General features: G+C 42.7%; 1 protein-coding gene across 3 annotated transcripts in view; it reads left to right on the plus strand.

Moving 5' to 3' along the window:
- fhod3b (formin homology 2 domain containing 3b) overlaps window positions 1-12,042 on the plus strand; it is a 97,860-nt gene that overhangs the window by 80,137 nt on the left and 5,681 nt on the right. For all 3 annotated transcript variants that reach the window (XM_086114696.1, XM_086114697.1, XM_086114699.1), the window contains 9 exons: window positions 130-1,025; window positions 2,208-2,366; window positions 2,943-3,125; window positions 4,189-4,308; window positions 5,798-5,959; window positions 6,989-7,179; window positions 7,271-7,463; window positions 9,520-9,706; window positions 9,824-9,985. In XM_086114696.1, coding sequence (XP_085970822.1) covers window positions 130-1,025; window positions 2,208-2,366; window positions 2,943-3,125; window positions 4,189-4,308; window positions 5,798-5,959; window positions 6,989-7,179; window positions 7,271-7,463; window positions 9,520-9,706; window positions 9,824-9,985 — 2,253 coding nt within the window. The remainder of the gene's footprint in view (window positions 1-129; window positions 1,026-2,207; window positions 2,367-2,942; window positions 3,126-4,188; window positions 4,309-5,797; window positions 5,960-6,988; window positions 7,180-7,270; window positions 7,464-9,519; window positions 9,707-9,823; window positions 9,986-12,042) is intronic.

Genomic DNA, 12,042 nt, shown 5'->3' on the forward strand with positions numbered 1-12,042 from the left:
TTTTTTTGCATGTTATATTAGAAATCATTTCCTGTTTTTAAATAAGATAAGAAAACCTTTACCATGTGATGGAAATAATTTTTTGAGTCTTTCAGGGCATGTGTTCATTGTATCTTTTCCTGCCGACAGGCCAGTGGAGCCAGTGCATCAAAGTCTCAGATGACAACGACATCCTCAACAACAAGCGCTTCATGCTGGACATGCTCTACACACACACGTCCAACAAGGAGGAAAACAATGGAGGAGAGACAGAAAAAGAAACTGAATGCAAATGTGAAAAAGACCCCGAGGTGGCTGACCCTGAGGTGGTGAGCTTGGCCAGCAGGATCTCCACACTGGAGGCTGACAGGCAAACCAGAGAAGAAAATGTGAATAAAATGGAGGTGGGCATTGGCGACAAACAAGGCACTGTGCGCGCCGTGGCAGAGAAATTTGGTGATTTAGTCAAAGGTCTGACATGGCCGACTGAAGCGGAGGCATCAAAGGAGCCGCAGCACGCTCTGAGCGACAAATCCTCCAGCAGCATCCCATCGACCCAGAAGAAGGAATCGGACCAAATCTGGGACCAGCTCATGGCTACGCCCAGGGAACTGCGCATCAAGGAAATGGATTTCACCGACCTGCAGGATGAGGATGACCTGAACGTTTTAGATATGGACAGTGTGGTGGGGTCTGGTGACCAAGTCCCGCCGCCTCCCCCCCCACTGTGCAATGCTGTTCTCCCGCCACCACCACCCCTATTTGGGTGCCCTCCGCCTCCTCCCATCCTTGGCAAAATGGTGCTCCCACCTCCACCCTCCATGCCGCCTCCTTCTCCTGAGCTGAATCGGGACGGTCCTCATTTCCTCAAGAAGAAGAAGACAATTCGGCTCTTCTGGAAAGAGGTGCGCCCGGTGGAATGGCAGTGCAAGAGCCATAAGTTCTGTAAGGAGTCCCTGTGGTCCAAACTAGAGCCACTTAAACTGGACACATCCAAGCTGGAACAGCTGTTTGAGTCCAAATCCAAGGAGCTGCCTGTTACCAAGGTACACAACGTATAAAATATATCACACTAATGCATATACAAATGTACGCATGGTTTCTGGAGATGAGACAGTTCACTTGCTGCGTGCAGCGAACATCCATCCAATCCTTTCCTCTTCTATTTTTCCTCATTCAGGTTGCAGGTAACTGTAGCCTATTGTATGCATTGTGAAGGTGGGATAGGCTTCTGCTCCCCACAACCCCGAACAGGTTAAGCCAGGGGTTGGCAACCCAAAATGTTGAAAGAGCCATATAGGGCAAAAAAATAAAATAAAATATGTCTGGAGCCGTAAAAAAATAAAAGCCTTCTATAAAACTTACAATTAAGGAAACACATGCTGTATGTATGTAGGAGACTGGACTGTCTCAGAATTGTTTGTTATTCATTCCTTTGTTGTGTGTTCACAAACGCCCCCATAGAATTTGTTTTGTAATTTCCTCGCTTGATTTTTTTTTTGTTTTGGTGCATTATTTTCGCTTTTCTTAGTGTCAGTGAAGTGATCATTAATTCTGTTTTTCTGAGGCTGTCTTTGAACGCCTCTTGAGTCGAACGAGAAGAGAGAAGGCACGGAGTCGGACGCAGACGTGTCTGTGTTTGTCGAGACTGTTAAAAACATAAAGTGTACGTTTTAAGAAACCGACACCACAGCTCTCCTTTTTCGGAGCTGCAACATGTATCTATATCGATTTGAGCTATATTAGCCTACTATCAAAATCTTTTTCCATTTTCAAACATTTTTTTATAAAGCTCCAGGGAGCCACTAGATGCCGTTAAAGAGCCGCATGTGGCTGTGGAGCCGCGTGTTGCCGACCCCCGGGTTAAGCTATGTAAAAAAGTGATGGAATTAAAAAAAAAAAAAGTTAATTAAATCAGCCTTGAAACTTTTTGAAACATGTTACTAAAGTTTTTAAATATTTGTAATGCATAATACTGAATATTATTAATAGGCATGATTATAGTATTTTTTCCCGAACAAAAAGACAACAGTAAAACAATTTTCATGTCCAAATAACTGAATGTGCACAAAACAAAATGTGTGCCTTTTACCAGACAGCATAATTTTTTGTGTACATATTTGGCTATCTATACAAATGAAATACCGGAAAGGGATTAATTTGAATTTATAGGAACCCACTGGCTCAACGTGTTGGGTGAGATGGCTGACATGTGCTGTATCTCCTAGAAAGCAGCAGTTGATGGCAAACGACAAGAAATCATCGTACTGGACTCCAAACGCAGCAACGCCATAAACATCGGCCTGACTGTTTTACCGCCCCCTCGTACTATCAAGACGGCCATTCTCAACTTTGATGAATATGCACTGAACAAAGAAGGCATTGAGGTAAGGATAACGAGCGCACATTGAAATATGAACCGTCTGGAGGAATCCCATCATGTTAAACTGGCTCCCAAATAAACACGTTTTTGTGCACTGATGCTGCGCCAATGTAGCAAAAATGCACAATTGGATCCCCAAAAAAGAGAATTATTTCACCTAGATGTGACAGTTTACAGTGTTGACATATCTTCTGTCTGTCTGATGCCGTGTCATTCCTCACTATGATGATAAAAATGTCGACCAGCACTTGAAAATTATGTGAAAGGCATCAGCGGGTAACGATGAATATTGCATCCCTTCTGTATTATGTAAGGATCACACTCCACAAGAAGTTCCTGTTCACCTTTTTTTCCCAAACTAGATAAAAAGGTTGAAAGTTCATACGTCACGCATATTTCCTGGAAATCTGGAAACATCTGAGGTAAACAGCGGTGGAAAATGTCAGGATCATTTTGCGTCCTCTGCCGCTCTACAATTTACCTCCAGACGTGTTATGTGAAAACAAGGCAATGAGGACTTGATAAACGATCCCCACTGGAGCTCTCCGTGCACCCTCTCTGTCATCTCATCTCCTCTTAGAAAATCCTGACCATGATCCCCACGGAGGAAGAAAAGCAGAGGATCCAAGAGGCTCAGCTGCTCAATCCTGAAATTCCCCTGGGCAGCGCTGAGCAGTTTCTCCTCATCCTCTCCTCCATCACCGAGCTGTCGGCGCGCCTGCAGCTGTGGGCCTTCAAGATGGACTATGAGCTTATTGAGAAGGTCGGTGTCTGCACTTGCTTTAATCAAATGCACGTGCAGCCGTTTTAAGGCAGAAGCAGCAAATAAAGTTCCATCAATTGAGATTCTCATCTCATCTTTATTTTTGAGCACTTTAACTCCAACAATGGGCTGTATGTACGTTTTATTAGTAGATGAGAGAGAGGAGCAAACAATTTCAATTCAAAAGACTACACTGAAACTCCAGCTGGTCGCTACCATTATGTCAAAAAATAAATAAATAAAAACATGCTCAATAGACTACCGGTACTCTTGACTGACATCGATGTTTGGCCCTTTCATGAAACTGAATTGACAAAATAACTGGAAGAGCACTGCAAACTACCAGCACAATAATAAACTTGCACAAATCAGCATTTCCCAGCCAAGGCACATATTTTGTCAATCTTGTGGAACAACACCAAACGCAAAGGTCACAAAAAGTCTACAGAAATAATGTTGGATCCACAAGTTAATTTTACCTTCTGTCATTTAGCTGAAGAGCATTTCTACTTTTCACTGTATGTCGTCATAGATAAACGACTAAAGATAAGTGTTCTCCACCAGGACACAGCGGTACGGAATCACTGGTCAACTGACACCCTCTGTGGAAGTGTCAATCAAAACTGAGCATTATTATGTTTAGAAAGGCAGAATTGTTGATCTAGCTCTTTCTAATTGGATTTGACAGCCCTTCCTAATGGGGGGGCAGCGTGGTGGGGGGGAAATGATTAGCACAGTAGAGAGGTTTTGGGTTCAGATCCCAGCCTTCCTGTCTGGAGTTTGCATGTTCTCCTCAGCGCTTGTATGATGTTTTATTTTTGGGGGGGGGGGGGGGGGGGGTACTCATCTTGCTTACAAGTGTATTCCAAAAACAAGCATTTTGGATTCACCGAAGACTGTTAAATGAAGTCAAAGGAGGACCACTTTCAGAGGGTGCGGAAAGTGCTGTAGAAAATGGAGGTTTCCTCAAACCTCTCTGCCTAATTTAAACCGTTCACTATATTTGTAAAAGTGACAATAAATTGGGAATTAGCAGCCTGAAGTACTGTGCTTGTGTTTGTAGGAAGTTGCGGAGCCCCTGCAGGATCTTAAGGAAGGGATGGACCAACTGGAGAAAAACACAACCCTCCGCTACATTTTGACCACACTGTTAGCCATTGGCAACTTCCTCAATGGCACTAATGTGAGTGAACCTCAAGCTATTATGTGCTCATTGTTATTTGGAGGCCTAATTTAGGAAAGAAGCCGCACTTCAAGCAAAATGGAGTTTCTCGTGTAATGTCTTTAAATTTCACACGGGGTGGTGGATCAACTAAGTAACTGTCCGTAGATTAACTGATGAAAGGAGTATAGTGGTTTGCGCAGTCAAGAAGTTCTGGGTTATCTGTTCCAAAAGCAGGCATTTTATGTTAAATTAAGACACTAAAGTGCCTGACCTTGTATTAGATTTTGAGGTTCCACATACAATATACTATAGTGTATTTTTTTTTTTTCATTGAACCACAAAAAATACAGTTATTGTCAACAAGGGTGAAGCAAATGGCAACAAAGAAGAGAAAACAGGCAAGAGTAAGAGTGTGGACGTTTTGAGACGCTCTTGGCAATAAGCAAGCCCCATAACCATTTATTTCGGTCACAAAGACTTCAATAATACTTACTGTAGTTTTCTATATTACAAATTTGTATTTTTTGCATTTTTGATTGGCTGTTAAACACCTACAAAGCTGTTGCGACGCCGTGCACCGGGACTTCAAATTCTGAATCGCAGCAACACCAGCCACTCAGGAACACTAGTTGCCAAACATTGCACAACAGGTCAGTCTGTTCCACCCACGTGGCTGCATCAGGCTTAATATACACAGGCTTAACCATCTGCATGAAGACCGGCTAATTGAACCAACCATGGGTGGTATTTATAATTGAGAAGTAGACAGCCGCTGACCGATGACCGAAATGTCAGGCAAATTCCATACGCACCTTCTTCAGACCATACAAGAAGAAAAATGCACACGCACTGCGGGAATGCAGTTACCGTCACTACTGTATTTAAAAATCTCTTATTGAGTCCCTAAAAAGGATGTTCAAATGAATCTGCTTTATCAAGTATCTGCAATTTCCATGTTGTGTTTGACCTTTTGATTGGACAGTGTATGCTGAAGCTTGTCCCGACTTTTTTCTGAGAAGAAAAAAATATTTGAGGTGTTGTGTATTTTCTGGAAGCCAGGGTGTGTGAGGAGCATGCATATGAATCTCTGCTCTGTGCTTCTGTGAATGAGAGACAAACACGCAAGGGCAAAGTACAAGTCATGGACATCAAAAAAGGCAGTTCCCATAAATAAGGTCTGGTGGAATTTTTGTTTTCAGTTTGACATTTAAAGCTGGAAGAGGAACAAAGGAGAGTTGTGTTTGCGTCTCTATGTGCCGACTTTAGCTCCGCTGTGGCCAGCACAGCAATCTGCCGGCCTTGAAGTAGATTGTGGTTCCTGATAATCACAACCTAATGATGCTACATATCTCCTTGGCACGCTTTGAGAGCCTTTTTGTGTCTTTGCCAGAGAGGAAATGCGCCGCAATTTGGTGCGCTTGTTGGGCCGTTTGATTGCTCCTGTCAGAATAAGCCAAGCCCTCCCTTTTCTCCTCTCCAGTGTGCCTGTGTTTGCTTGCTTCTCCAGGCAAAAGGCTTTGAGCTGAGTTATCTCGAGAAAGTCCCTGAGGTGAAGGACACGGTTCATAAGCAGTCACTGCTGCACCACACCTGTGCCATCGTCGTGGAGAAGTTTCCAGACAGCTCCGATCTCTACTCTGAGATTGGAGCCATCACCCGCCTAAACAAGGTGAATTGACATTCAGCTCACACTAGAACCCCAGAAATCAAACGCTATATTATTCCAGGTGACTGTTTACTGTGCACTAGATAGATAAATGGATGGATGGATGCATGGATACTATCTACTGTACTATACTATAGATGGATACTATAGATCAGGGGGGGCAAGTCTAGTCCTCAGGAGCCCCGAGCCAACCTGATTCAAATGCAAAGCTTATCAGCAAGCTTAGCAAAAGCCTGATCACGATCCTGACCATTTGACTTGAGGGAGACATGTCTGGACAAGGGCTCTCGAGGGGATCGGACTTGGGCAAAACTTTTATAGACCGACGGATAGACGGATGGGGAGACGTACAGATGGATGGATACATTATATAGTCTACATCAGAGGTGTCAAACTCAAGGCCCGGGGGCCAGATCTGGCCCGCCACATCATTTTATGTGGCCCGTGAAAGCAAATTAAACATGTCAACTTCCGTGATTCTTGCTCAAATCCGGACTAAAATTTCAACTCCTCATTTGTAATCAATAAGAGGTATTGTAAAATATTTCTTGTCACCAAACCACTTAATACGTTACTTTATACAATAGTCGGATAAACCATTCTTCCTGACTTCTTTATATAGTTTCAGTCATACTAGCCCTTCAAGGGCAACGGTAACTTAATGTGGCCCGCGACAAAAATGAGTTTGACACCCCTGTTCTAGATACGGTCAATAGATACTATAGATGGAAGGATAGACCGACGAATGGACTGACAGACATACAGATGAGTATATACAGTGTATGGTAGTATAAATCCATGGGTAGATTCTGAGAGAGGAAACCCAGTGGCACAAAACGAAGCAAGTAAGCTTATCTGGATTTTGCTTCATGTTCAATTTTGGACAATTTTACCTGGAAATTTCAGATGAAATTCTGAGTTGTTTGACCACCAACCTGTTCCAGTTCCGAGGATCAGCTATGTGTGTCTTTTCAAAGGCCCATGTCACTGATTCAGCATTACCTGTGCTTTTTTTTGTTGTTGTTTTGCCAGGTGGACTTTGACCAACTTCAAGACAATCTGGCTCAGATGGAGCGAAGGTGCAAAGCATCCTGGGATCACCTCAAGGTCATCGCCAAACACGAGATGAAACCGGCATTGAAACAAAAAATGTCCGACTTCCTCAAAGACTGCGCGGAGAGGATTATCATTCTGAAGATCGTACACAGGAGGATAATCAACAGGTATGCGCTGGACGTATTCCCGTTAACCTGTTACCACTTTTGTTGTTGCTGTTGTTTATCCTTTATCTGTGTTTCTGATCTTTTCCTGCAGGTTTCACGCCTTCCTATTGTTCCTGGGCCATCCGATATACCGTGTCCGCGACGTCAGCATCAATCGCTTCAGCAAGATCCTCAGTGAGTTTGCACTGGAGTACCGCACAACCAGAGAGCGTGTTCTACAGCAGAAACAGAAGAGGGCCAACCATCGCGAGAGGAATAAGACCAGAGGAAAAATGATAACAGATGTAAGTGGACAACGGACACTCCTACTCAACTGTGCCTCCATTTCTTTCTCCCTCTCATTGTGGAGTTCAACTGTCGACACTCTCTTCAAGCTCTTGATTTTATACTCAATAGAGTTCAAGTGCCACTGTACCACATGTGTCATCTGCGTGCCGTTCGCTCCTGATTCTCAAAGCACTGGCGTTAGATTAACATGGCAGCACATTGAGGCTGAAATCTAATTGGACAAAATAAATGCAGTGAAATGAAATGATTACTGGGAATAAATGAATGACAATTTCATGGAACAAATGTTGGAATTAAGGTTGAATATTTAAGTCAGTGTTTAGGCCAGTAGACAAGGGCCTCGCTGGCCCTGACCGATTAGCACTGCTGCATACATTTGGAATCACATCAGCAAGGTCCTCACATGTACAGTATACGTTACTGTCACAACACTCAAGAGAGTTGCCGTCAGTCTAAGAGAGTTGCCGTCCGTCTACTCTGATGTTTGCGTCAGTAGGTTTTGAAAGTCCAGAGCAAACACCATGATTAGAATCCCTACTAAGTCAAACCTGGACATGATAAAATGTAGAAATGTTTAAATGAAATTGGAACAGTCATACTTTGCAGACAAGAGCCACTACTGAGAAAGGAAAAATAAAGTAAAATCATTCACACCATAATATTGTCTCTGAGTGACGTTTAGTAGGTGTTGCTGGAATCATTCAATGTCTTCTATGCTGCAAAAAGCCAAAGAATGTCAAAACAGAATTGTAGACTAGATGAGGGGTGTCAAAACTCATTGACGCGTGGCACTTCGGAGTTACGGCTTCCCTCGGAGAGCCGGTGCAAAATCTCAACGTGATTTGTTTCCCATGACAATTTGACATTTCTGTAAAGATTTCAGCAAGAATCATTATAGTTGACACCCATGATTTGCTCCCGCGTGCCACATAAAATGATGTGGGGGGCCGGATCTCATTGTCCCCTTGATCTCAATTTAGTGGTGAAATGTTCCAAGACTGCACCCTTTCGGGGTGTTCCGCTGTATTACAAATATATACAAAGACCTGAGACGTGACGCATGTTGTCATTTGAAGTTCCCGCATGACCGCCCAAGGCCTTCGTTTTACCTCTCCTTCCCTCTCTCATGTTTGTAGAGTGACGACGAAAATGAAAGTGAGGTAGGGGCGCTGCTGCTGTCTGCAATTGGCCGCATGAGAAACCCTTTGCAGTGACTAACATTCAAGACTTAAATTTGAGGACTGACAGCGGGTGCATGGCTGTGGGTTGTAATGATGATGCTATCACAAGATATGACCATGCCAAACCTACAATACATGTGGAAACGGTAGACAATGAGGGGGGGGAGAGAAATAGAAACTTAAATGTAACACACATGATCACAATTAGTAACTCCCTTTGATGGATGAATGACTCGTTTAACCGCATGCTCATTTTGCAGTGTGCAAAGTTTAGTCAATACCTGCATTACTGCAGTGTAAGATTAAAGTCAATCCCCGCCATTCAAGTATAATTGATGCCCATTGAAATGCATTTTTTTAACCTCCAACATTCAATATACAGTACATTTTCCCACATAGAACCATAGGGGGAATGTCTTTTTTTTGTATATCTGCAAAACTATTGATAGTTTGTTTATAACTATGATTGGACCTTGTAGGAAGACAATGCAAAATAGAAAATGATTGCGGTGTATGTCGTCTCAACTTGCAGAACGTTGATGAATAGTAGCATGACTTTTGATAAGCTACTGCGAATCAATTTTCCTGAAATAGGTCATTACACAAATACATTATTTGTACTAAAATGCATTTCTGGACCAATTAAGTGAAACAGACCATTTTCTGCACTATCCCTGATGTTTCCTCACACACCAGTGTTCCGTTCTGTTCACAGTGGTTGAGAATCACTGCTGTCCAGTGCTGACTGTAAATGTAATGGACCCAATGAGACTGAAAATTGCTGCGTCACAACCGTTGACAATGTTTGACCAGAGCCTCGGCAGTGATCGGTTGATCCTCACCTTGGCCTCTACGTTCACCTCCCCTGCAGAGCGGTAAATTTGGCGGCACCCGTTCCGACATGCCCGAGAGCCAACCTCAGGGCATCCAGTACGCAGAGGACGCTGCCGAGCACGAGAACATGAAGGCCGTGCTGAAGGGTAGCGCGCAGAGTGGAGACAGCGAGACATCCACCGTGCCGGGCCTCCGAACTCGCACGCGAGCCAGCAGCACCAGAGGTGACTCAGTGCATTTATATTGTGTTCAGCATCAAGTGTCGCCAGTCAGTCCCAGAACAATCCATAAATAAAATCAGTGACGTAATCGTAACCTGCTCTCAACTTTTGTGTTTTCAGCACACGTCCCGCCGTGGTGCATCGCAAACGATGACGCCATCAACTGCACGGACGACACGGCCGACGAGATCATGGAGCGAATCGTGCGGTCGGCCACTCAGGGGCCGGGTCCGAGGACGCAACCTCGTGAGAGGCGGCGCTCCAGAGTCAATCGCAAATCACGTAAGTTATTTTTGAAGCGTTTTGCCAGGAGGCGGGAAGTGCGCACCAATTTAGCAGTTTTGTTGCTGCATTTTGACAACACATTTTCAGATCAACCAACCAACCTTTTTATTCCCAAAATGCACCTTACAACAAATTGAGCTACTTTTAAAATTCTGTGGAAGCTTCGAGCAACTTTTGAAAAGTGTCTCCAATACATGTACTGTATTTTCCCTCTAAATGACTAAGAAATACAAGTTAAATTTTCCTGTTATATTGGCGCGCCATTTTGCTTAAATAGTGAATTACAGTCCTCATTTATTAGTTTCCCCTGTTTTCAATTGTCATTTTTTGCAATGCAGCAACGTTTGAAAGTCCTTTTTCAACAACTTGGTAGTGTTAAGAAACCTTGCCAAGATGAATCTCCCTACTGTTCTATTGGAAGAGCATTTTGCTTAAATGGAGTCATACATCCCATTACATTTTCCAACATTAAACATCAAAATGAGACAAGAGGTTATATCCCTAAAATGTATTTTTCAAGCCATGGTAACAAGCCAGTCAGCAAAATTGGTCTGGCCCAGCTCTGGGGCAGACACGGCACGTACACTCGGCCCACATACCTCAATGAATGACGGTCCTGCAGTGGCCCACGTCTGGCATCCATGATGTGGGCCGTATTCGGCCCAGATCTGAGCCGCATTGTAAAACCATATATGGCCCTACTCCGGCCCGACGCTGGGCCAGAACAGGTTCCTGATATCAGCCTGAATTCAACCTCAACTAAGCCACATCATAAGCCATATTTGACCCACATTAAAAAAAAAAAGTCTCAAAAACGACTGCTATAAAAATATGTTTATTGTCATAATTTGTGAACCTCACATATAACTCCACATACACTGGAAAAATGCACTTTTCTTTATTTAATAGTGAACACAAAGTCCAACTTGGGATGCAGCTTACTCTAGAACAGTATTTTTCCGTCCATCAAATTGTTGCGCTCTCCATGTCCTCTTTTCTTCTCATGCTCTCCTTCCTGTCACCATCCCGATCAGGAGCCAGATGTAGCCATCTTTTGATTGTGACATCAATTTCTTGGTCTGAGGCCCAAGATGTTAGGCTGTTAGGTCTCACGGCGACTGTAAGAAAACAAGAATGGACAGTGTGTTAGGAAAACAAACATTTGTACATGTCATGAACAATGAATGGTCAGTAAAAATATCCCCTTTCTTATAATAATAATAATATTAATAATACATTTATAAGCGTCTTTCAAGACACTCAAGGACACTTTACAACCAAAACTAAACTAGGTGTAACGCTGTGGGGCGGAATATTTGCCACAAAAAACTAAACGTGAATAACCTTTAAATAGTTTAAACTGAAAATGAATTCGTGAATTGAAGGTTAGTGGCTCGGATAATGGATGGATTTGTATATTTTACTCTGAATCATATTGTATCACTGAATCTGAATTGTACAATCTGAATTTGAAACGATATACTTTTTTTTCTTTGAAACTGTATTTGATCCTCACTGAAAATTAAATTCTGTTTATTTTCATATTCAGTCTTACAAATACAAAATGATGTTTTTTTTCAACGTCAGATTTTGTTTTTGAATTGAGGTACTAAGTTTTGAATTAACTTTATGGTCAGGTATGAAGTATCCGGTTTGTATTGCAGCAAACTGAATCAAAATTAATTTCATTGTATTTCAGTGCAGAAAGGGTTCTTTTTGGCAGTACCTCTGACTGTTCAATCACCAACATTTTCACAAGTGATGTGTCGGTCGCGAACGAGCCGGTACAAAGAGTGAAGTGAACGATGAGCCGTTTTTAGACGAAAAAAACTACCATGTATAGTAAGGCGTTTTTAGTCCCAAAAAACGATCACGTATAGTAAGTCGCTTTTAGCCGAAAAAAATGACCATGTATATATAGTAAGCCGTTTTTCAACGAAAAAAACCACCATGTATAGAAAGGCGTTTTTAGCCAAAAAAAAAAGGTTGTGTCGTAAGGCGTTTTTAGCCCAAAAAAAAGACCATGTATAGTAAGGCGTTTTTGGCCGGAAAAA

Source organism: Hippocampus guttulatus, chromosome 6 (assembly GCF_054856545.1).
Source record: "Hippocampus guttulatus isolate MCC_2025c chromosome 6, RoL_Hgut_1.0, whole genome shotgun sequence".
NCBI classification, from domain to species: domain Eukaryota; kingdom Metazoa; phylum Chordata; class Actinopteri; order Syngnathiformes; family Syngnathidae; genus Hippocampus; species Hippocampus guttulatus.